This window comes from Terrapene carolina, unplaced genomic scaffold (assembly GCF_002925995.2).
Source record: "Terrapene carolina triunguis isolate 2854851 unplaced genomic scaffold, T_m_triunguis-2.0 Scaffold113, whole genome shotgun sequence".
NCBI lineage: Eukaryota > Metazoa > Chordata > Testudines > Emydidae > Terrapene > Terrapene triunguis.
In genome coordinates, this window is record NW_020664464.1 from 13,345,591 (window position 1) to 13,368,397 (window position 22,807).

General features: G+C 43.0%; 1 protein-coding gene across 2 annotated transcripts in view; it reads right to left on the minus strand.

The window, feature by feature from the left end:
* Positions 1-3,426: 3,426 nt before the first annotated feature.
* Positions 3,427-22,807, minus strand: part of SMC5 (structural maintenance of chromosomes 5) — an 86,284-nt gene continuing 66,903 nt past the window's right edge. For both annotated transcript variants that reach the window (XM_026652369.1, XM_026652371.2), the window contains exons 18-24: positions 21,418-21,543; positions 19,299-19,394; positions 18,797-18,901; positions 15,734-15,853; positions 5,948-6,127; positions 5,741-5,836; positions 3,427-4,185 (exon numbers count right to left, since the gene is read on the minus strand). In XM_026652369.1, the coding sequence (XP_026508154.1) occupies positions 4,048-4,185; positions 5,741-5,836; positions 5,948-6,127; positions 15,734-15,853; positions 18,797-18,901; positions 19,299-19,394; positions 21,418-21,543 (861 nt within the window). In that variant the 3' untranslated portion in view covers positions 3,427-4,047. The remainder of the gene's footprint in view (positions 4,186-5,740; positions 5,837-5,947; positions 6,128-15,733; positions 15,854-18,796; positions 18,902-19,298; positions 19,395-21,417; positions 21,544-22,807) is intronic.

Below are 22,807 nucleotides of genomic sequence, written 5' to 3' on the forward strand. Positions count from 1 at the left end.
CTGATGAAGCACGGGAGAAGCAAGAGCTGCTGCAACTCAGTATTCTACCCCTTTTACACAGAAGGTGCCAGGCCCAGCATTCTGGGGCTACAGAAGAGATGCTGGGAAGACAGCATCCCATTTACCTCCCCAAAACAGGCCCCTGAGACAGGTTGTATCTCCCCCTCAGCCCATTCCCAGAAGCCTAGTTGCCCTCTCAGGAGCAGTTTCTCACCCAGTAATAAATTTTACAAAATTAAATAGAGAATCTAAAACAGCTCCCAGTTTAGCTTTTACACTAAAAAATGACTTACAAATGGTGTAAAGGTGTGACATTGCAGCATGGGACTTTGTAGGGAGAACCGCAGTACTCCTTCCCCTTCTTCAGTTAGGTGTTCCACCTTGATCTCCAAGGGATGTCTTACTATCTTTTACAAATTAAGAGTGAGTTGGGAGAATTTAGAGTATTTTATTTCATTACTGCTGTCCATACCCAGTAGCCTATGCCAGTTGTTTAGTGGATAATCACCCAATTTTGAATACAATCTATGTGAAAGCTTTTATTCTTTTTCTGTTTCTCCAACATTGCTTCCTCACCCTGTAAGATAACAAAGTAACAAAGATCTATGGAATACTGTTTCCAGTCCCCTAGTGACGAAACATGGAATGACCTTCCCAAAACCTGAAGGTAGAAGGGGACCTCAAGCACCACTTCTATTTGAAATGAATGGGAAAAAATAAGCACCACTCTTTTTTGAAGGAAAGTTCCATTTTCTGTTAAAAATGAAGGGCTATTTGAGCTCCCTTCCATTTCTGGGTTTGTGAGGGGTACTTTATTAAGCAGTATTAAAGCCTACATATTACCTGCAAATATATTAATCTAATATTCTCTCTGTCTTCTCTGACCCCTCCACCCCCAAACACACAACTACATTTACAATGAATTGCAAAGGTTTTCACAGCACTTCAGTCCCTAAAGTTGCTGGTCAGCAGGAGGGGAGAGGAGAAAAGGTTGCTAGTGGATAGGGAAGAAGAAGATGGTTAGAAGTGTAACTGCCTCTGCAGCTAAAACTTGTATAAATGAAATAAATTATAAAGCAAAGGTAGTGGGAGGGCAGTGGTGGGTTTTGCCTTTTTTTTTTTTAAAATATTTTGAGTGATAGTTTCAGTGGTGAAGTGTAGCTGCAAGACCAAAAACACCCAAACCCTCCAGAGAGAATGCAGCTTTAGACATACCATATTCCTAACCATAACAGAGAGAATACTGACCAGGAATTACTCTGCAAATGTTCATTTGTAGAATGCACCCACTTACTCCTGCCCTCTACCATTGAGCTTTAGAAACGTTCTGAAAATCAATATCGATTTGGGCTATACAAGCACATTCCCAGTAGATGTTACAAGAGCTCTCAAAAGGACTCAGTTCCTTCCACTTAACCAGGTACCAAGTCCCACAAGGCTAGAACTCAGAAAAGGGAAAGCTGGGTGGTTAGCCTGAATAGACAGAGACAACACTATCTAACAGACGCAATTATTACTAATCTTTCTTCTTGTAGGTAGCATCTGCATATTCTTTACTTGTGCTGCTTTCTAATACCCAGGAAGATGGGCAGAGAGCTTCTGGAACAAGTTTTGCAGAATTGCTCTCCAAAAATGAGCAACAGAGCTAGATGCCAAGTTGAGGGATATGCTGTGTAAGTGAGAACAGAACTCCAAGTAGAAGCCCTGCAGATTTCTAAGATTAAGACATCACAAATACAGACTATCAATTGTTGCCATAGCCCTAGAAGAATAAACCTCAAGCCCCTCAGCTTCTGTCACCCTAATGTATGTATAACATGTCTCAATGTGCAGCTTAATCCACATAGGCACTGAGTAGAAATGGCATCCCTCTTACAATGATCTTCAAAGGGTAAGCAAGATTGCACATTTGATTTTAACCAAGTAAATTCAATATTTGGGGAAGGTCAACTCAGTCCTGGGGAGACAGACCATTTGTAACGACCAAAGGTTAAGCTTAAAAGTGATCTTCTGATGAGGTGCAAGGACAGACCCGTATGCCCATACAGAGCCCCACTGAAGTCAATGGGAGGCTTCCTGCATATACCACTGCAGGCGTGTACTGCACACAATGAGTCTCCGGACTCATTCAGTCCCTCTGCCAAATAGGATTTCTAGTATATGGACACTGGTCCTCAAGGAATTCACTAATTCCAAGAATTAATTTCACATTAGGGCTGATGTCTGTTGATTACTTTTGATCCACAATGACCAGGATTCAAGCCAGTTATAGAGGTGTACAGTTCTCTATTCCTTTACCAACTCCCTCAGTCCCACCCTTCTTATTAAAAGGCCAGTCAAAAGGTGTTATTTTTAAAAATTAAGGACATTTTAGAACTGAATTTTCCAGAATCTAGTTTATGTTTTGCTGTTTATGCTATTCATTAATTTTTTTACATTGCTCTCATTTTTGAGAATTAAAATAGTTATGTGAGCTTCACTTTCAGGTTCTCATTTGCTTAGGACAACACTGCAAACACTTAAGTGGAAAGGATGTCTGTTTTGAACAGTACGCTACTGAAAAAAACCTTTTCTTTGGCATTTAGCTTTATAAAAGTTTTACACAAAACCTACATCCGGGGCTAAATTTGACCTGACAGTGGCCTGTTAAATAAGGTTTTAATTTCTAAAATGTGACTTTTGTCACACTGCAAATTAAGTAGATGCCAGTCAAACTAATACCATCCTTCAAATGGCTCCTTCAGTGGAGAAAATAAAGATGTTACATATTGCTGTAGATTTTCAGAGAGCATATGGGACTGGATCATTTTCCTAAAGATTAGTTGGAAAAGGTAACTGACAGAAGTCTTCCAATTTTATACAAATCTGTACCTTTTACAATTTTGTACCACAGATTAGTTAGGCAGATAAGAATTTCAACCAGCTGACATTCTATTTCAAGAGTTCACAATTACTGTTGACAGCGGTAACTGTTAAACATTTATACTTAAACAGATATGGCCAAAACCCCACCAAGAAGCCACCAAATTTAACAGCTATGTCATCAGAGATCTATCCTTCACTAGGAGTACAAAACCACTCCAAAGAAACTAGAGCTGTTAAGAATAGCTGAGTTCAAGTGTAAAAACCTACAGGAATAATTTACATACCCACCACCAAAACCAAACAACATTTAGATTGATGTTACTTCCAGAAGCTATCTTGTTTGTAGCTCTCCAGAAGAGAGAACACAACTGTTTTTGAAGAGAAATACAAACAAGGCTACTGGCCCAAGTAAAATTTTTGTGTAAAAAGCTACAATTTGTATTTGTCCGGGGGGGGTGTGGGGAGGAGAGAGAGAGAGAGGTTGTGATGTGTGAGTAAAGGTTTTTGGTTTAGGAATCCACTTCACCCTGCTGAAATAGAGTTTAAGGGGAAATGTTAATATACATAATACTATAACGTCTAGTTACATAGTGTATGCTATTTTATATTTAATAACCACCACAAGAAAAAACTGTGATACAAGGCTACACACACACACACACACACACACACACCACACTAGTTGAGAGTCTGGTGACATCAGATACCCTTCTGCCTCACTCACACAGTTACCATTTCAATAGAACCACTTCAAAGCTATCCAACTGTAACTTTATCTTCAAGTTAACTGTGCAATGTATTAACCTAATATATATCACAACTTTTGAAAACTTCAACAAAAGTGGATTTGACCAAACGTAACTCATTTGGAAAGAAATAAAATGACAGCTAAAATTTCCTGATGTGGTATGTTGGATATAGCAAAGTGCAAAAGATCCAGGTTTCTACGGGCCTTCCCATTAAGACAGCCAGTCCGAGGTAAAAATGAGTTTTTCTTTGAACGAATAGATGGCTAGAACAGATCTAAGAAAATATTACATATATTTGAAGGTAAGTTTCTAAAAAAAGAAGCCCAGCTCTTCATTGTCAGTTCTCTGCAGGTTTCCCTCTCAGATTCAACCACTCTGTTTTCATAAATACAGTCTCACAGACCAGTAGCTCCAAAAGGCTCTATGGAATTCACTACTGATCCATTTGCTCAACTTGTCGTCGCCGCTTACGGAATGCCTTTAAGTTCCATTTGGTTGGTTCTAGCATAAAAGGTCCATTGTAGACAAACAACACTGTCATTTTTTCAGCATAGGTGAGATTCTGCAAGAGCTGTGAAAAATGAAAAAAAAAAAGTCACACTAAGCAACACCTCTTATACCAAGCATCACTTTTGTATTAGTTAAAATAGATTAACATTTCCCCCAAAAAACTTTTGCATGGTGCTTTTACCATTGTTTGCCACTGACCACATATGCATGTCTCCCAGTGCCTGGACAATCTGGGATAAGGAAATGAAAGGGTAGAAATAACAAACACCATCACCATTTTCCCACTCTAAGCCCACATCTACACCACAACGACTACAGTGGCAAAGCTAAAGCCCCATAGCTACTCCAGTATAACCCTGTAGCGTAGATGCAGCCTAAATCAACGGAAGGGGTTTTTCCCATTGCTGTAGGAACATCATCTCCCCGAGTGACGGTAGCCAGGTCGACAGAAGCATTATTCCGTCAACACAGCTGCATCTACACCAAGGGTTAGGCCATCATAGCTACATGGCTCATTTTTTCAGACCCCTGAGCATCGCAGTTATGTCATTAAAAGTTTTAAGTGTAGACCAAGCTTAAGTTATGCCAGACACTGAAGTTTAGGTGGCCAATGAAAAAAAGTTGGTTTTTGGTAGATCCCTTGACTGCCATATAATCAGATAATTGGTTCACACCAGCTAACATCTAAATAAATTAAGTTTTGGGATGTAGGAGAATGTTACCTTAATACCTTAACTGGTGATCAAGCAATTTACCCTATAATCTCTCCTAATTTCCTGTAGTAAACAGTGTAGGTACTTGCTGAGACTGCATTAGAGAAGGCAACCCCATTGGTCCTTTCAAACCAAACCTCCCAATTCTGCCAAAGTACTACAGATAAACAAAACTTGTAAATAACATTCCTTCTTGGGGCTGTTGTTTGGGTCAGAACAAATATAAACCATTCAGCTGGCTGCCATAGGCACAGACAGTACATCCCCTGGTCAGTTAGTTCTCTGCAGCCCTCCTTCCAGAGAGTGCAGCACAATTCCCTTTCAGGCTCGGTAAGCCATCAGCCTTGTGCTCAGGCTTGAATAGTCTTTCCTCCCTAGGTGCACGGTTGTCTGCAGCCCTCCTTCCTAGGACTGCAGCACTGGCCTTCCTAAGCTCTCCCTAAGCCCTCAGCCTGACTGTTAAGGAAAGTTGTCTCACCTTTATCTTTCTCCTTCATTTGGGCTACATGCTTGCCTTTTAATCCTTATCCCTGTCTCTTGAGGGTCCCCTGGTTCCCAGCAGTGTGTACTTCAGCTTGTTTGTACAATCGATCGTTCCAGGGAACCACAAGTCCCAGAATGCCTGTTCTTAAAGAGGCTGAGCCTTGGAACAGAGTTGGTTGAGCCCAGGCCACAACTATCCTTAAAGGGGACAAACTGCCCCGTTATAGTATTTTTATTTCATCCCTGTCATAGTCTCAATTGAACAAACCAGAAGACATTTATATAGCACCTATATCAATGCTATTTATTCTTTCATCAAAGAAGTCGAGAGAGTCTCTCTCACACACACACACATATATATATATATATATCCACACACCCCCACACGAGAATCTTTTTGTTTAGTTTTCAGTTACCCACCTTTGGTGTAATAAAGAAATACTGAGAAGTGCTCTCTTTACAAGCGGTCTTCACAACCATTTCAAAAACTCTCCTCTCATTGACTGGGTCCATTCCCTTTAAAAAAAAAAAAAAAAAAAAAAGAAATCATATATACTTTTACAGTCCCTGTGGTCACTCTATGAACTCCTGTGGAACAAGTCTTGTTTCACGCACTAGTGACCTTACCTGATTTATTTCATCTACAACCCTGAAAGGACATCTGTTGAGTTCCTGCAGAGCCATCAAGTACAGCATAGTCGAAACACTTCTCTCACCTCCACTCTGATGGTGAGGAGTTAGTTCATGCAGTTGGGTATTACTACGAAATTTAACTCTAATTCGAATCCCATATTTGTCGTACTCCTCCTGTGAGAGTAGGCAGGAAATGTTAGACATCTACAGCTTCCTATAGTGTATCCTATTTGACAATGCAGCAAAAGTGAAAGGAAACCATTTTATGTATGTCCTACATTAGGAGAATGAAGTATTCAGGATCAGTTATATATAAACTCTTTCATTCTGTTTTAAACTATGATTTATCTCTTAGCATTGATCTATTCTTTTTACACATAGAACTTTTCTCTAACCTATTCCCCAGCTAACCGATTTGATGTGTAATTTTAAAAAGGGCAAGTTACTAGAATTTTTGTTCTTATGAATACTTTCCCCCCACACACACACACACTTGTTAGTAAATTATTGTATAGCAAACAAAACATTGGCAGCAAGGTGCTTTATAAATAAAATCATAATTGAATACAAAAGTTAGTGTTTCATGAGAGGTTCTGTTGTAATAATTGGTCCTAGAAATTTACCCTAATTGTGAGCTCAACTGGAAAAAGTGAGTGAGTAAGCTCTCCCTAAGCCCTCAGCCAGACTGTTAAGGAAAGTTGTCTGACCTTTATCTTTGGTTTATAAAATGTCACAAAAACCTGTAACAATAAATGTTTATAAAATGTCACAAAAACCTGTAACAATAAATGTTGATGGGAAAAGGTGCAAAAAGGAGACAGTAGAATTGAATTAATTTAAACAAAAAGGCCTACTGATTTAACTCAAGGACTGTGTTAAGATTATACCTGGTAAACATTCAAGTGTGGAACTGAAAATCAATTGACCAAAATTGTTGTGTCAGAAATTAGACCTAATAAGTGAACAAAATAACGAAGGATGGGCTATTCTGCCCATCACTTCCTTCTGGGGTTCTTGAAAAGAAAAGAGTTTGGGGGGGAAAATTAGCTGAAGAAGCTGCCTGCCAACAACTGCTGCAGCGAGCCTTACCATCCTCCATGGCTGCCACCCTCACCATTTCTTGGGATCCACTGTAACATTGCTGAGCTTTTGTCACCCTAATCCCGAGAGATGTCCTGACTAGACTGGGCCAGAGAGAAGGACCCACATGAAATCACCTCCACCAGCTTTGGCTAAATCCCAACCACCACCTGTGATGTGAGATTTTGTTGCCCCTCCCCATGTGTCCCTTTCCCTTCTCCTTCCCCATCTTATTTCATCTCTTCTCTAACCCTTTCATTTTGCCTTCTGTTTAAGAAGAGTCTGGCTTAGCTACCCCAAACCGTATATTTTGCAATGCTCCTGTGAGCCAGTGACCAAAAAGGCAGTCAAAAGCAATGACCTAAACAGCCCCAAGTTTGCCAGGTCTCAGAGCAGCTAATAAGACTAAATATGTTTTTCCAGCAGTGAGAGTCAACACCAGAAACAGAAGCTGCATTTTCTATTTTTGCTGATCTTTTCTTTCCCCTCTGGTGTGTGTGTCTTCTTTTGTGAGGTTGCTGTATATACCAAACCCCAAACCTTGTTTTAAACTGTTCAATGTTGGGAAATTTCAGGGTCATGTCAACACCTTTGACTCTTTGGGCCCATGCATGCCATTGGAATTAATACAACAGTTCTCAACTTACCCACAGAGACGACCCTATTTATTGTACCTGACTGATCACACCAAGCCACAATCATTAATCAATGGTTTTGATATACTGCATTGATACACTGTGATCTGCAAATCTGGGCTGGTGATTTCTGTTCATCTAAATGGATTTTAGGATAAGATGGACTTGAAGCTGTTCATTTAGGTGCTATTAAAAAAATAATTCTACTTCATACTTTTTTTAATGTCCGCTTGTCCAAGAGTCAGTGTACTAAATTAACACAATTCTGTGTTTCTCATTCTTCATTTCTCTGTCAATTTTTTTGACATGATCTTTTTTCAGAAGAGTCTATTAATATCATAATTGGTTTTAAGTGATTATAAGTTTAAAAGCAATTTTTAAAAGTCATTATGCCTCCTCCTCTTTTTTTGAGCCTTTTTTTAGAACCGTACCAGCCGAATGTAAACATGGATTTCATATTTGTGCATACGCATTTCTGTTCCTCAGCTTTTTTATTGTTGTTGCAGACAAAAGAGAACTGTTAATTGTGTATTATACCATGCTGACTTTTGCACAACAAGAAGTTCTGTAAAAAAATTTAAATGAATGGAAAACTTCTTAAGGATAATTTCCTGTCTGTTAGCAGTGTCTCCCACAGTTCTGGAATAAGGACTGCTCTCTTCTCTGTGCAGCTCAGAGGCGGATCAAGCATTTTGGCACTGCACAGTTTGGCCACATCCCTTCTGCTCCTGCTTGCTTCCAGATGAGTTATTCCTAAACTGTAAAACTTGCATATCATTAAAAAATATTCCAGAGATAATGAAATAACTATGTACATTAGACCAAAAGGAAGATCATAGGTAATGATTCTACTTTATATCTGACCCTTGACTCATGAGTAAGGCTGAGAGTTTGTCACGGATTCTGTGACTTTCTGTGACCTCTGCAGTGGCCGGTGTGCCTGGCTCGGGGGCCGCCTGAGCAGCTCAGGCAACCCCATGGCCAGTCACACTGGCCACTGCCGGGGCAGTCTGGGGCCACCGTGTCCCCCCCCCCCACTCCCGAGCAGCGGGAGTTTGGCTGTAGGAAGGGGCAGAGGCACAGGACGGGGTGAGGCAGGCTCTGGGCAGCGCATTCCCCCTCCCTCAGCTCTTAGGTGGAGGCATGGCCAGGCAGCTCTGCGCATTGCTTCCACCTCCATGCACCACCCCTGCAACTCCCATTGGCCACGGTTCCTGGAGCTGAGGAATGTTGCTGCTTCCAGGAAGGTGTGGAGCCATGTAGGGAGCCTGCCAGCTCCCCCCCAGTACCCGTGGCACTCCCAGGCCGCCTCCCCCCCCCAAAGATTTAGTCAGGGGTATATAGTAGAAATCATGGATAGGTCATGGGCCGTGAATTTTTGTTTACTGCCCGTGACTTGTCCATGGCTTTTACTAAAAATACCCGTGACTAAAAACAGCCTTACTCATGAGCCGTCCAGGGTGGGTAGAATTGTGGAAGATGCTGCTAGCAGAAAGGAAATTATTGGTAAGAAATTTTCCATTCTGCAGCCCTCACTCCATCCAGGAGGTTGCTAACAATTTTGTGGAGTGTGCCTTGATCTATTTTGGGACAGGAATCTCTGGTGATTTGTAGGTTTCCACAATTCAAAGTCTAATCCAGCTAGTGATGGAGGACTTGGAAGTTCTGAGTCCCTTGCATGTCAGGTGGAAAGACACAAATAGGGAGCCCTATCTCCTCATGGATTCTCTATACTTGAGATAGATTTTTCAATGCTCTTCTGACATCTAAGGTGTGCCACGCTGTTTCAGTTGGATGCTGTGGTTTTGGACAGACTGAAGGAAGCACAACCTTTTTGGAGGCATGAAAGGAGGAATTTACTTTAGGTAGAAAAGATTCAGGTGTCCTGAACACTACCTTGTCCTCATAGAAAAGGCAGTAAGGCTCCTTGTCTGGCAGACATGACAGCTACTAAGAAACAAGTCTTAATGGATAAATAAAATGCTGAAACTGAAGTCAGAGGCTCAGAAGAATGACTTGTCAGGGCCATCAAAACTTCCCATTTTGGGAAGAGTGGCGTGGCCTGACCACTGGTCTGGCTAATTGGCTTGCTTAAGGGAATCTGGCTGTCTGTGAATTGTCTGCTAGGGATCCCAAGGATCCTGTGAACAGCATGCTATTAAAGGCAGACTGCTGATGCTCAATGGTACTGTCCTGAAGGCCTCTGTCTATACCTTCTTGAAGAAAGTCAAGTATTGCTGGAATTCTTGCATTTCTGGGATCTGTATTGTGCTCTTGGCACCAGTTGTTGAATCTGGACCAGACAAAGTAGTACGCTTTTAGTGTTGATACTCTCCTAGATGAAAGTAATATCTTAATGACTCTGGTGGACTTACCAAGATGTTCTAGTGCTTTCCTCTCAATAGCCAAGTTTGTGAGAGGACATCCAGCCTCCACAGAAGCTGGAGTGGGGGCTTCAATTTCTGCTCTATCAGGTCTGAGAACCAAGGTCTCCTCGGCCAGTGAGGAATTATCAGTATTACCACTGCCTGTTCTTGTTTTATTTTCTGGAGCACCTTTCCCAGTAGTGGAAAGTGTGGAAATGCATAAAGAAGGGCCTGTGGCCAACTGTGCGATAAGGCATCTGTCCATGAATCTGGGGTCTGCTTCCCTTGTGAAGTATTCTGGCCTCACTGTGTTCATACGATTCACGAACAGTTTGGTTGAAGGGAGGCCAAAATGTCTGTTGACCCTGCGCCCGCTGAGCCAGTCTGCCTTTTGGTTCAGGTGCCCTTTAATGTGGCTCACTCAGAGAGAAAAGAAGAACTGTTCTGCCTATCTCATTATATCCATTACGTGCACATACTGGATTCTCCTTCTCCACCTCATCAAATTCAAGATTATTGTCCTTTCCTTCAAAGCTCTACATAATTCTGCCCTTCTGTACTTATTTGGTCTTGTCCTTTTTGTCACCTCTTGTCTCTTCTGCTTCTCCAGTTAGTCCACTATTCTCAAATTCTCCCCCAGTCATCTCTGCGCTTTCTTCCATTTTGCGCAGGACACTCTTTCAGTGCTGATCCACAAAGCCACTACTTTCTCTGCTTTTGATTCTCTTCTAAAGACATACTTCTGATACCGGAATCCTTGTTCCCCCTTGGTTTTTTAAATGCATGACCGTAGTTGTATTGTCTGATTGAAACATAATGTGAGTCCCCATTAGGGTGGGCTGGAACCTTCACAAAGCTAGCTTGACCACTCTCAGCTCTAGGAAGTTTAGGCTTGAGTCTTTTCCTCCTGACTCCAGAGTCCTCAGTCTGTTTGGGTCTCCAAGTGAGATCCCCAGACCTCCAAGCTGGCGTGGTTGCAAGGACTGAAGGATCTGGAAGGCAGATGAGCATGCCTTTGTGGACATTGTTGTGGGCTGCTGACCACTGTAAGGAGTGGAATACCTCTGTTGGAACCGTACTTAATCTTTCATGTGTTCTGGAGTGTGGTCCCATACTTGTAGTATGAAGGCTTGAAGACTTCTGATGCATGCTTGTGCCCATGGAGTGATCCCTATGCATGACACCAGGAGTCCTAGCAGTTGGAGGCACAGTGCTATGGTAAGCCTCCTGCAGCGCTTAAGCAAGAAAATCAACTCCTGGATTTTCGGAAACCTTTCTAATGATGGGTAGATCTTCAATACCAAGGTATCTATTTCTGTCCCCAGGTGGGTTATTCTGGTGGATGAACCAGAGAACTCTTCTTGGTATTGATGATGAAGCTGTGCACCTGGAGGAGAGTCAACATCCTAAGCATGACCCTGTGCACTGCCGACTGCAATAGAGCTCTGATCAGGTCGTCATCCAGGAAAGGGTACAGGAGAGTTCCCTGCAACCTGAATCTGGCTATTCTCACCATCATCATATTTGTAAAAACTCTGGGACCGAGGAAAGGACAAATGGGTGTGGTCAGTATTGATGTTTCCTGCTGCAGAAGTCTGCGGTGGCATGGTCTGATGGGGATATGGAAATATGTGTTCACTAGATCTACTTAAGTGAAGAAGCCTCCCTGGCACAGGGATGACACCATAGAGGCCACGGTCCATCTGAAGCCCTATTTTCTTCACCCACTTGTTGAACCTTTTGAGGTTGAGAACAGTTCTGATACCCTCCCATGCACTTCTGTACAACAAAGAAGATGATTTGCTAGGTTCTATTCCTTTCTTTTGAGGGAAACACTCTCTTTCACTGCCATATGCAGATGAGATATTTCGCTCTGAATCAGATTGCGTTTTATGTGGCTGTTGGAACTGGGTGACTGGATGAAAAATGGATGGGGTGGTGCCCGCAGCTCTAGGGAATATCCCTGACTCACTATTCCCCTGACCTACTTATCTGTGGTCAATGAAAACTATTCTTCTAGGAAATGGGAAATCCTGTCCCCTTGCTTCAGTTCCTGATGGAGGCCTATGCAATTTTTGTCATAAAGTAAATCTGGCAGGAAGGAGGCTGAAGTCCCTCTGGACTTTCCCTTCAGACTTCAATTACACCGTTTTCCCTTAGGGAATCTATTATTCCTTTGCTGATGACTCTGAGAATGAGGAGCAGACAGAGGTGCTCCTTTTGAAGACCAGTCTATATTCTCTCCTGAGGGCACTTAGTGGGAAAGGGAGGGACTATTAGGATTTTGCTGCATTGTCAGCCACCACCTTATCCAGCTTTTATTTAAAAAAAAAGGAAGCCTATAAACTTTGCCAAGCACTGGATCTGCTTAGAGTGAGAATCCACCTTTCAGGGTCAAAGCCACAGGTGGTGCCTGACTACTAAGCTGGAAGCCATAGCTTGGACTGAGAACCTCATTGCATCCATTGAAGCATCAGCTACAAATGCTGTTGCTAGGTGACTTTCTTAAAAGTGGACCAAAGTCAGGGTGAACTCCATCCTTAAGGGCTTTGAGATCTTCCAGCCAGGAAAGAGATGTTCTTGCAAAGTGCCAGAGATGCTTGGAGGGTGGCAGAAGAGGCTTCAAAGCCCTTTTGAGAGTGGCCTCCATCTTCTTATCCATGATTTCTTTAGGGTAGAACTTCCCTTCTGATGGAATAACCAAATCCTTGGCAACGGATGCTCCAGTGGTGTCAACCTTCTGTATCTCTGCAATATAGCCCTTTGGTTCTTGAATGATATAAAGCCTAATATAGGCTATATGATATAAAGGCTATAAGTTATAAGCTGCTTTTGTTAATATGCTTGTCCTTATTAGGCTTGTTCCAAGCATACCTAATCACTGGCTGAAGGAGAAATGAAGAGGTATTACAGCCTCAAGGGAGGATTTTGAGGGGAGAAGTTTATTCTGAGGTACTCACAGGAGCCTTAGCAGGTTTCATAGCCAGGCAGTTTGCCTTCCTCAGTGTAGGAGGAGGAAGAAGAGAAGTCAGAGGACTCATATCTTCTGGATTTTTTGTCCTTTTTCTTTTTAGCTTCTTTAGAATTTTTTAAACCTTTCTTAGCATGCTTTGGGAAAGTGAAAGCTCTGCTGCAGCTTTATTAAGGCCTTTTGCAACTTGCCTTCCTTAGGGCCTACTGCCCTCTCAAGAGGTCTGTCTCAAAATCCTACCCCACTGGGTCTCATTCCAAGTGGGAGGGGGGAACTTGCTGTCCAAAACCCTCTTGGTTGGCATACGAGAAAGGGAGGCTGATGAGAAGTCCTGTTTCTTTCCCCATGGCACTAAGTACCCTCTTTAAAACTTGCAGGGTTGCAAGTCCTGCCCAAGCCTCCCCAGTTTGTTCTGCCAGAGGTCCCATGTGATGTACCCCTCAAGCTGAGTGGTCAGGAGGGTCCTCCCTGCTTTCGGAGTCTCTCCCTGTTCTGCACTGAGGTTCCTGGTCCATTTTTTCCCCATTGGAGTCCTGGCTGCCTGGGTGGGTAGGGAACCCCACCTGCCTGTTCAACTCATAGCCCTGGGACCTAATGAAGATAGGTATGGAAGGTTGGGTGCAGGTTGGGCACATCTTGCTATCTGCCAAGTCTGGGAAGGCTGCCTTGCATACAGAACACTGCTTAAATTTGAACTGGTACTTTCTTGGCTGCTCTGTTATGCCTATAAGAGGCAAATGAGCTGACCAAAGGACACTGCTGCGGAGGCTCAGGGAGGATTAAGCCGCCAAAGGGTTAACTGACCCTGGGGAGAGGAGAAAAACCGAGGAAGGAGAACACTGCTCCCCACTGCCCAAAAAACTGGGCAGAAGAGTTAAAATAGAAGGAGTAAGGGCAGGCGCAAATGAAACCGCCACTGTCTGCTGCCACAGAGGCAGAGAATCTGGCAACAAGCGATTGCAGAGAAGGCATAGCCAGACCACGTGGTGTCAAAATGCTGATCAGGTTCCATGAACTGCAGAGAGGAAAGCAGCCCAGACGTCAAGAATTCTGGGAGATGCTGGTCTGCAGAACTATTCATGTAAAATGGAAATTTTCCAGATAGGACCTCTCCTCTAAAGATTCATACCCTTGAAGTTTCATCAAAGAGCCTTTAACTTTTTATTTATTTATTTATTTTAACCACTCTTAAAACTGAGAATTTGAGTAGTTTATAGTAGTTTTATAAAGCAACTGTAAGTTGCGTGGACTGTAATGTACAGTTTAGTTCAACATCACACAGTGAATATTTCATATAAGAGGTCTGTGTAACATAAATGTTTCTTAAAATAATAATCTAAAATGGATTCTCTCAATGAAAGCGTATTTTATTAATTTTTATTTTACTCCACTCAATGCCCCTCTCCAAGGCATTTCAGATATTTATTTTCCCCACCAGCAACCAAGACTAAGAGATCAGAGGGATAGCTGTGTCTGGATCTGTAAAAAGCGACAGAGTCCTGTGGCACTTTTTACGCTAGGTCTACACTACCCGCCTGAATCAGCGGGTAGAAATCGACCTCTCGGGGATCGAATTATCGCGTCTCGTCGGGACGCGACAATCGATCCCCGAATCGACGCTCTTACTCCACCAGCGGAGGTGGGAGTAAGCGCCGTCAACGGGAAGCCGCGGAGGTCGATTTTGCCACCGTCCTTACAGCGGGGTAAGTCGGCTGCGATACGTAGAATTCAGCTACGCTATTCGCGTAGCTGAATTTGCGTATCTTAAATCGACCCCCCCCGTAGTGAAGACGTAGCCTTAGACTAAGACACGTATTGGAGCATAAGCTTTCGTGGGTGAATACCCACTTCGCCAGACTAAGAGATACTTCTCAAATACCACTGAAAGCATAACAGTTCACCACAAATGACTGAATGCGGAACAAACCTGACTGATGCTGCACCAAAATATAGAAACAACTGCCAAATATAGACTGAAATGGACAGACCTAAACAGTAACCAACAACAGAGCCAATCTGTACTACTGTGAGGGGTAGAATCAGCTCTTGACTAGCAATTAAGCTGCAGCATCATCCTGAAATACAGAATAACTAAGTCAATGCAATTTTTTAATGCTAAACAGCAAACAACCATGAGCTGTTAACTAACTACTAGAACTAGAATAGGACCAGGAAGGTTGGGCGAGGAAGAGCCAAGGTTTCCGTTTCCATCTACTGCAGTGATCAAAAAGGAACTTGGGGTAAGATCAGGGCCATGGTTCCTTGTATTCCCCTTGGTTCTTGTGATGAAGCATGTGGGTGGCTCCAACAATCATTGCTCTTTCCAGAAGGTTCTGCTTTGACAGAGAGGGTACATGCACATCCAGAAAGTTGGGATCTAGAAAGGTTTAGACATCCTTAAGAAGAATGTGATAGACAAACTAATCTTTGAAATAAGTGCATTACTCAGCTCCATCTGGCTTTGGAAACTTCTGATAAGACTGACGGTTATACAGCTGGTGGTCCTGCTTTCTTTGGTTGAGACATAAATTAGTTAGTTCTGGTATTTAAAGAGAAGTTAGATTTTCATGTAAAAGGATCAAGAGGACTTAAAATTAATGCCTGGAGGTGACCCCCCTTTTTCCCCATAACAAAATTACAAATCATTTTGTCTCATTTTGAGACATTTAAGCACAAAAAAATTAAAATGTAGACGTTATTCTTCATAGATATGGAAATGTAATCATACCTCATTTTCTGTATGAAGATCAACTTCACCAGCACACTGCATAGAACTAAAAAAATTACTGAACTTTTCATTAATTTGTTCAACCAGCTGTTTCAAAGGTGTTAGCCACCTTTCTTTAACCTAAAAATAAAGAGACTAATGTAAAACAACCTCTGAAAGAATTTACAGTTGAAGCTATAATTAACAAAATACCAAATTTAACTATTACAGTGAAATTTACATTAAAAATTGCCCACAGATCACCATACCTACCTTTATAGATCAAGTAACCACCCAAAACAGACCAAGAAAACGGTTATATACAGCCAGGCACTCAGATACCACAGAATATGCTCTGAAGAGAAAGTCTGGGATATACACCTTAACACATTCAAAACTTTCACCAAACATAGACACTCCACCAGAGAAGTAGATCGCATCACTTGGACCACCCAAATAATCCAAGAGATCCTGCTGCAATACAGAAATAAAACCCACTCCAAATGCACACCTCTAGTTGTTATCTACCACCCCATATTGGAACCCAGACAAGGTATCATCGCACAACTACAACTCATACTCGATGGCATGGGCGGTGTGGAGCCCCATTTCAGGGAGGCTAGACTCTGGCTCCGCCCCTCGAATCCCCCTCCAACCCCCCAGCTGGAGACCCCCTCTCCCCCCGCGACCAGAGCGCCCCGAGCCTCCCTTACTACCCCCCCTCCCGGGGCCCAAGCCCCAAAACCTACTCCCCCCTCTGCGGCCAGAGGAGCCCCAGGCCAGCCAGAGCCCTGAGCGCCTCCCCAAACCTGCTCAGAGGAGTCCCAGGGCAGCCGGAACCCCCTGCACCCACGCCTCCCCTCTGCAGACCCCAAGCCGCCCCACAAAAATTAAAAAGCTCTTCTCTTCTTCTCTCTTCTGGAAGAAAGAAGAGGTTTTGCTATGCCCCATGCAGGTTCCGGGGTGGCTGAGGAGGCGGTATGTGTTACTCAGACAGCATCCCGCGTTCATCAGTAATCTTCCTAGAGTCCAGGGAGAATATTAATAAACCCAGGAGCACATACTGCCTCCTCAGTCGCCCCGGAACCTGCATGGGGCATAATAAAAAGCAAAAATTTCACCCGCTAAACCTGCAACCGGGTCCCGAAGCAGCGGCTGCGCTAGGGGAGGCAGAGCCTCCCCTGGCATATTATACCTGCTGCCCATGCTCGATGGGGACCCCATCCTGAAATAAATCTTTCCTGAAAACCCCTCTTCTGGCCTTCAAACAACCCCCACAACCTCTCCAAGCTCATCATCAAAAGCAATCTCCCCACAGATCAGGCCATACCAACTCAAAGCAGCACCTTGCCAGAACAGATGCAAAACTTGCAGACACATCTGCACTGCTACAATGATCAACACCCCCTACAAAACATCTTTCAAGAACCATGGGTCCTACACATGTGGAAAACCTCATCCAGTAAACTAAATGCCCCAATAGCAACTATTTGGGTGAAACCAGACAATCACTATGCTCTTTAATGAACTCACACAGGCAAATGATAAAAGATAAAAACACCCTATCACCTGTGGGTGAACACTTTTCACAAAGCAATCACTCTGTATCTCACCTATCAGTCCTCATCATCAAAGGAAACCTGCATAACACTTTGAAAAGATGAGCCTGGGACCTTAAATTCATAAAACTTTGCCAGATACTAAAAATCACGGAATGAACTGACAGGGCCGGCTTTAGGCCGATTCAGCCGATTCGGCTGAATTGGGCCCCGCACTAAGAGGGCCCCGCGACGCAGCTCTCCACCCCGCCCCCAGCTCACTTCCCCCTCCTCCCATCCCCTGAACGCTCCGCCCCCTGCTCCTCCCCCTCCCCTGCTTCCCACGAATCAGAGGTTCGCGGGAAGTCTGAAAAGAAGCAGGGGCGGGTAGGCAGCACCAGGTAAGCTGGGGTGGTGGGGGGTGAGAGAAGGGCTCCAGGGAGGCGCGGCCCAGCCCAGCCCCGGCCAAGCAGCTACCTCCGGCCCCAGTTTCGGCCGAGCGCGCCGGCCCCCACGGCTCCGGCACGGGTCTGGCCCGGCCCCCGCGGCTCGGGTCTGGCCCGGCCCCCGCGGCGCAGCGCGGCTCGGGTCTGGCCCAGCCCCCACGGCTTGGCTCAGCTCCGGCCCGGCCCCGTCGGCTCGGCTCTGGCCGCCAAGTGGCTCCGGGACGGACCCAAGCCCGGCGACCCCAGCTGGAGCGGGGCTCGATTCCTGGGGGTGGGGCTTGCCGCAAGCCCCGCCCCCAGGAATCGGGCCCCGCTCTTGCTAAAGCCGGCCCTGTGAACTGAGACACTTGATTTATGGCTTATTATAACAATCTGTAATCCGCTAACACCCGCCACCGCCAGCTACTTCCAACTTCCTTTCCTCCCTATGACTGGAGGGGTGTTAACAGGCCACTTTATCTTGAATGATCCTTTGAAATATGTGTTAACTACTTATGCTAAATTAACAATCTGTTCCACCTTGTATTTAACAGTGACACTCTGAGTTAGGGCTTGTCTACACTGGCAATGTTAAAGCGCTGCCGCAGCAGCACTTTAACGTGGCTTGTGTAGTTGCGGCAGAGTGCTGGGAGAGAGCTCTCCTGGCGCGCTAAAAAAACCCACCTCGACGAGGGACATAGCTCCCAGTGCTGTCTACACTGGCGCTTTACAGTGCTGAAACTTGCTGCGCTCAGGAGGGGGTGTTTTTTCACACCCTTGAGTGAGAAAGTTGCAGCGCTGTAACCTGCCAGGGTAAACAAGCCCTTAGTTTCCCAGACCTGAAGAAGAGCTTTGTATAAGCTTGAAAGCTTGTCTCTTTCACCAACAGAAGTTGAAGTTGGTCCAATAAAAGATATTACCTCATCCACCTTGTCTCTCCAACATCCTGGGACCAACATGGCTATAACACTACTGCATACAGCAGTTGCTAACATTTCATTTTTCCTAGCATCAAACTTGAAATGTCTTTTAAAATGAATATGATGCATTTTAATAAAAGTATATACCCATTTATGTTTCTCCTACATTCATTATACTACAGTAATGATTTCATATATTACCTGTGAAATGTTTTGCCTATAGCTCTCCAATTCGTTTTTCTTTTCCTCTAGTTCTTCCGTTACTTGCTGTATTTCTTGTGCCCTTCTATTATATTCTTCAACAACCTGTCAGGAAAAAGCATTATCCTTCAAAAATATAGTCTTTCAAATTGACAAAATAGATATTTATCAATTCAAACCTTAACAGTAAAATACACACATGTAAACACTGCACTTGTTTACATATAATTAAGTAGTGTATGCACGGTTTATACATTGAACAGGACACACTAGTCTCTCTAAAGCAAAGAGCAACTAAGCCATGGCTGTATTTCAGGTTAACCCAACTATTTTTCTCTAAACAAAAGGCAGAGAACATGCTGTTCCTTTGGAAGAACCTACTTAAAATTCTAATAGATTCAGAATCTGGCATTTATAGCACATTGTTCCTGCTGTCTAGCTTATTATTACCAAGAGTTCTAGTACAGAGTGGGAAGCAAGAACAATACTGGAGGAAACATACTGAAGCATTTAGGCCTGTGAAGCAGGAGGCTCTTGATTTCTCTTCATTCAGTAAAGCGTCAATTTCATCCAATGTGCTTGGAAGGTCCTGGAATGCCTACAAGAAGCATAACAATCTATTCATTAGATAGTTTAATGTTGAGAGAGGCTTGAAATATGACTAAAAAGTAGCAAGAAATTGGACAATCAAGGACACTGCTAGTCATTAGATCACTTTATTAAGACACAATCCATTTAAATTTAAGTGGCTAGATTTTCTCTTGAGAAGTGCTTGGTGTGGGGGGGATGAGGGAGGGCTGTTGGGAAGCTAACTATGGCTCCCTAATTCTCTGCCTGTGCAGGTGTAGCCCCAAACCTGGTGCAGCTGCTCTAACCCTGTCACCTGGCAATGGTCCATAAGAGCCCCACTACTTGAGAACTGTTGGAGTGCAGTGGCACTCTGGTCATGCATCCAGAAAGGGGATGGTAGTATAAGAGCTGGCTATGCCAGATGAGCGCTTTCCCACACAGGAGGAATACTCGGCTGCCCAGATACATCCAGGCTCTGGGCCTTTCATGTTGCCTAAGTTGGAATAGGAAGGAGAATCTGGCCCAAATTTCTTTCCTTTAAAGTGGGAATTTTGATTAATTAACCTGACAAATTCTCTCCCTCCCCTATTGTGTATATAGAATAAATAACAAGGAAAACCCTTTTTGTGATCATGGGATATACCAGTTTTCATAACAGTGTAAAAATGAACTAAACTTAAAATACTATTTAAATCCTGGGGGGAGTGGTAGTTAAGTTTATATAGCACCTGCTTTACAGACATAGTCCCTATTCTTGAGAAGATGACAATTTAAGGGCACAATGATCATGCAAATCATTACATGAACAGTTCTTTATATTGAAGTAAATGGCAATATTGATACAAGTAAGGTTTTGCAAGACCAAGTTTTATTTTAGAGAAGCAAAAACAAATGACGGGCAAAGGGGTTAGGTGGAGGACTGAATTAAAAATAAAGAAAAAGGGAAACTTCTTTTGAGAGAGGTGCTTTCCAGACAAACATACACTTCCTGCTCAGAAGAGATCATAATGAATACATGACATAACAAGGGAAGACAAAACAGAAAGGCCTAGGTAGCGTGCAGGGTGGAAAGGTCAGAGACAAGATGAACATTCAAGAAAGCTTACTTGCATGTATTTTTTAAAGCATTTATAATCAGGATGATTTTAAAGTGAAGGAAAAGGTAGAGGTGGCATTAAGCGGGAATTGGAGGAAGGGGAAGCAAAAAGAGGCAATAGGCCGATGGAGAGGAGATAGGGAAGGTAAAAACAAAGGGAGGGAAGGCTGTAGAGGAGCACTGTGGGCAGGAAAAGTGAGGCCAACAGCAGAGGGAGGAACTACAGCAGGGGTGGGCAAACTTTTTGGCCCGAGGGCCACATCTGGGTGGGGAAATTGCATGCAGGGCCATGAATGTAGGGCTGGGTCAGGAGGTTGGGGTGCAGGAGAGGTTCGGGGTGCGGGCTCCGTCCTGGCGCCGCTTACCTGGAGCGGCTCTGATGTGGCAGTGGCACGCAGCGGGACTAAGGCAGGCTAAGGTAGGGCTGGGTCAACATACTTCCGAAAGAACGTGTCTTACAAACTCCAGATTTGTTTTATTGAGAAGTGGGTTTTGTTTGTTTTTAAAGGGAGTGGGCAGAATTACAAAGATATATAACAAGGATCTTGAAAAAGGGGTGCCCTTGCCCCTTATTAAAGTAGTCAGGGAAGAGATTAACCAGAGAATCAAAACAGGGATCTTGTGGTCTGATCCAAAGCCCATTGACTTCAATGGGCTTTGGATCAGGCTGAAAAGCAGAAGGCATAGAAAGGCAGGGTAGAGTCCCTAAGGAGAAGAAGTAGAGTTTGCTCTGACTTGTACTACATAACTGTAAGAACCTGGAGCAGGAAGTAAGGAGAAATTGGGAATTCACTCTTCTAGCTTTCGCAAACAGACTATTTTGCTTTAGGTGCAGGTGCACTAAAAGAGCATAGTTCTGAATATTATAAATGAACAGTCTTAGCTAGCGAAAGTATCTCTTCATGTTATACCATTACACCCTTATAAAAATGTGCTTTTTGTTTTTAATACTTACAGTCTGAAAGTCTTTTGGAATTTCTTGATCAGGGCTGAGATTACACGCCTGTCTAGCTTTTCTCATCAGTCCCTTGCACTTCTCCAAAAGAACACGTTTTTTTTCACCCAAGTCAGAAACTTGTTGCTATTATAGAAGAAATTAAAATAAAAAGATGTTTTATTTTAAAGAAAACTCCATTGCCTTCAGTTACAGTCAATCAATCTGTGATCCTGCATGAAGTTCAATTGTTCTAGAGAGAGAGAGAACTACAGAAGAAAGTTTAATGACAAAAATGATCAATTTCACACACTCCAACTCCACCATCTCCATTAGAACTAGCATTAATCATGTCAGATTCAGAGAGGTGATTTGTGAAATCATAGCAGATTGTTTACAGAGGTTGAAAATAATCCCTCCCTTCAAAAACAACTTTTTTAAATTTTTGTTTTTTGTTTTTTTAACTAAAGGGATGGCAGATCTGAGTGAATGGATCAAACTGAGCGCCCAATTGTAAAATATATGAATGTGTTTTTCACAAAGAGAGCCACCGTTTTGATCTCTGCCTAGGTCCAGATGTAGATCTCTGCTTTAAAATTTGGTGGTGGAAGAGATGGACTATTGCAGTGTTTCTTTATTTTGTATCATGCCTCCCAACTAGCACTAGTTTTTCTACTAGACATGACAGAGCCATCTAGTAAATAGGATTTGCATTACGAAGAATATTTAAGTTGAAACTATACAGTACAAACAGATTAGCTGTATATTAAACAGGAAATAATGTATTTTTCTTCATCTCTCATATGCTACCTTTACTATTACAGGCGAAAGATACTAAGTAACAGTTTCACAGTAATGACTAAGAGCAAATTTAGAAAAATCGTGCTACATGTGTCTATCAATCAAAGCTAGAACCTCTAGACTGTAAACTCCTTGGGGCAGGGACTAAGATCTTGTTTTCACTTTTGTTGAAAGCACAGTCAATTATAAACAATTTTCATGTAATTTTCATACATTTACACCCCGACATAAACCAGGAATCACATGGGACAAAAATGGGACCAAAAATGTTTTAAAATGTATACAGTTAACTAAAGACTCAATACTTGTGTATTCTACTGGATGAAGTGTCCGTTTCACATTTTAAAAATATACTGACCACCCTATAGAGAGAGTACTTACAATAAAACTTGTTTAAGTTACTCTCTGTCAATGTAATTAGATTAATTCATATCACTGTTCTAAATAATACAACACAAGTAGTAGTAACAGTTATACTTAAGACAAATGCAACCTCAATTCTTACAGGTGTTCAAGAGTTTGGCATACATATTTTTGACTGACATTTTCTACACTAGGTATCAATCCAAAGGAGAAGTTTTTCTTCCCAAAGCATGTGTAATATACGTTC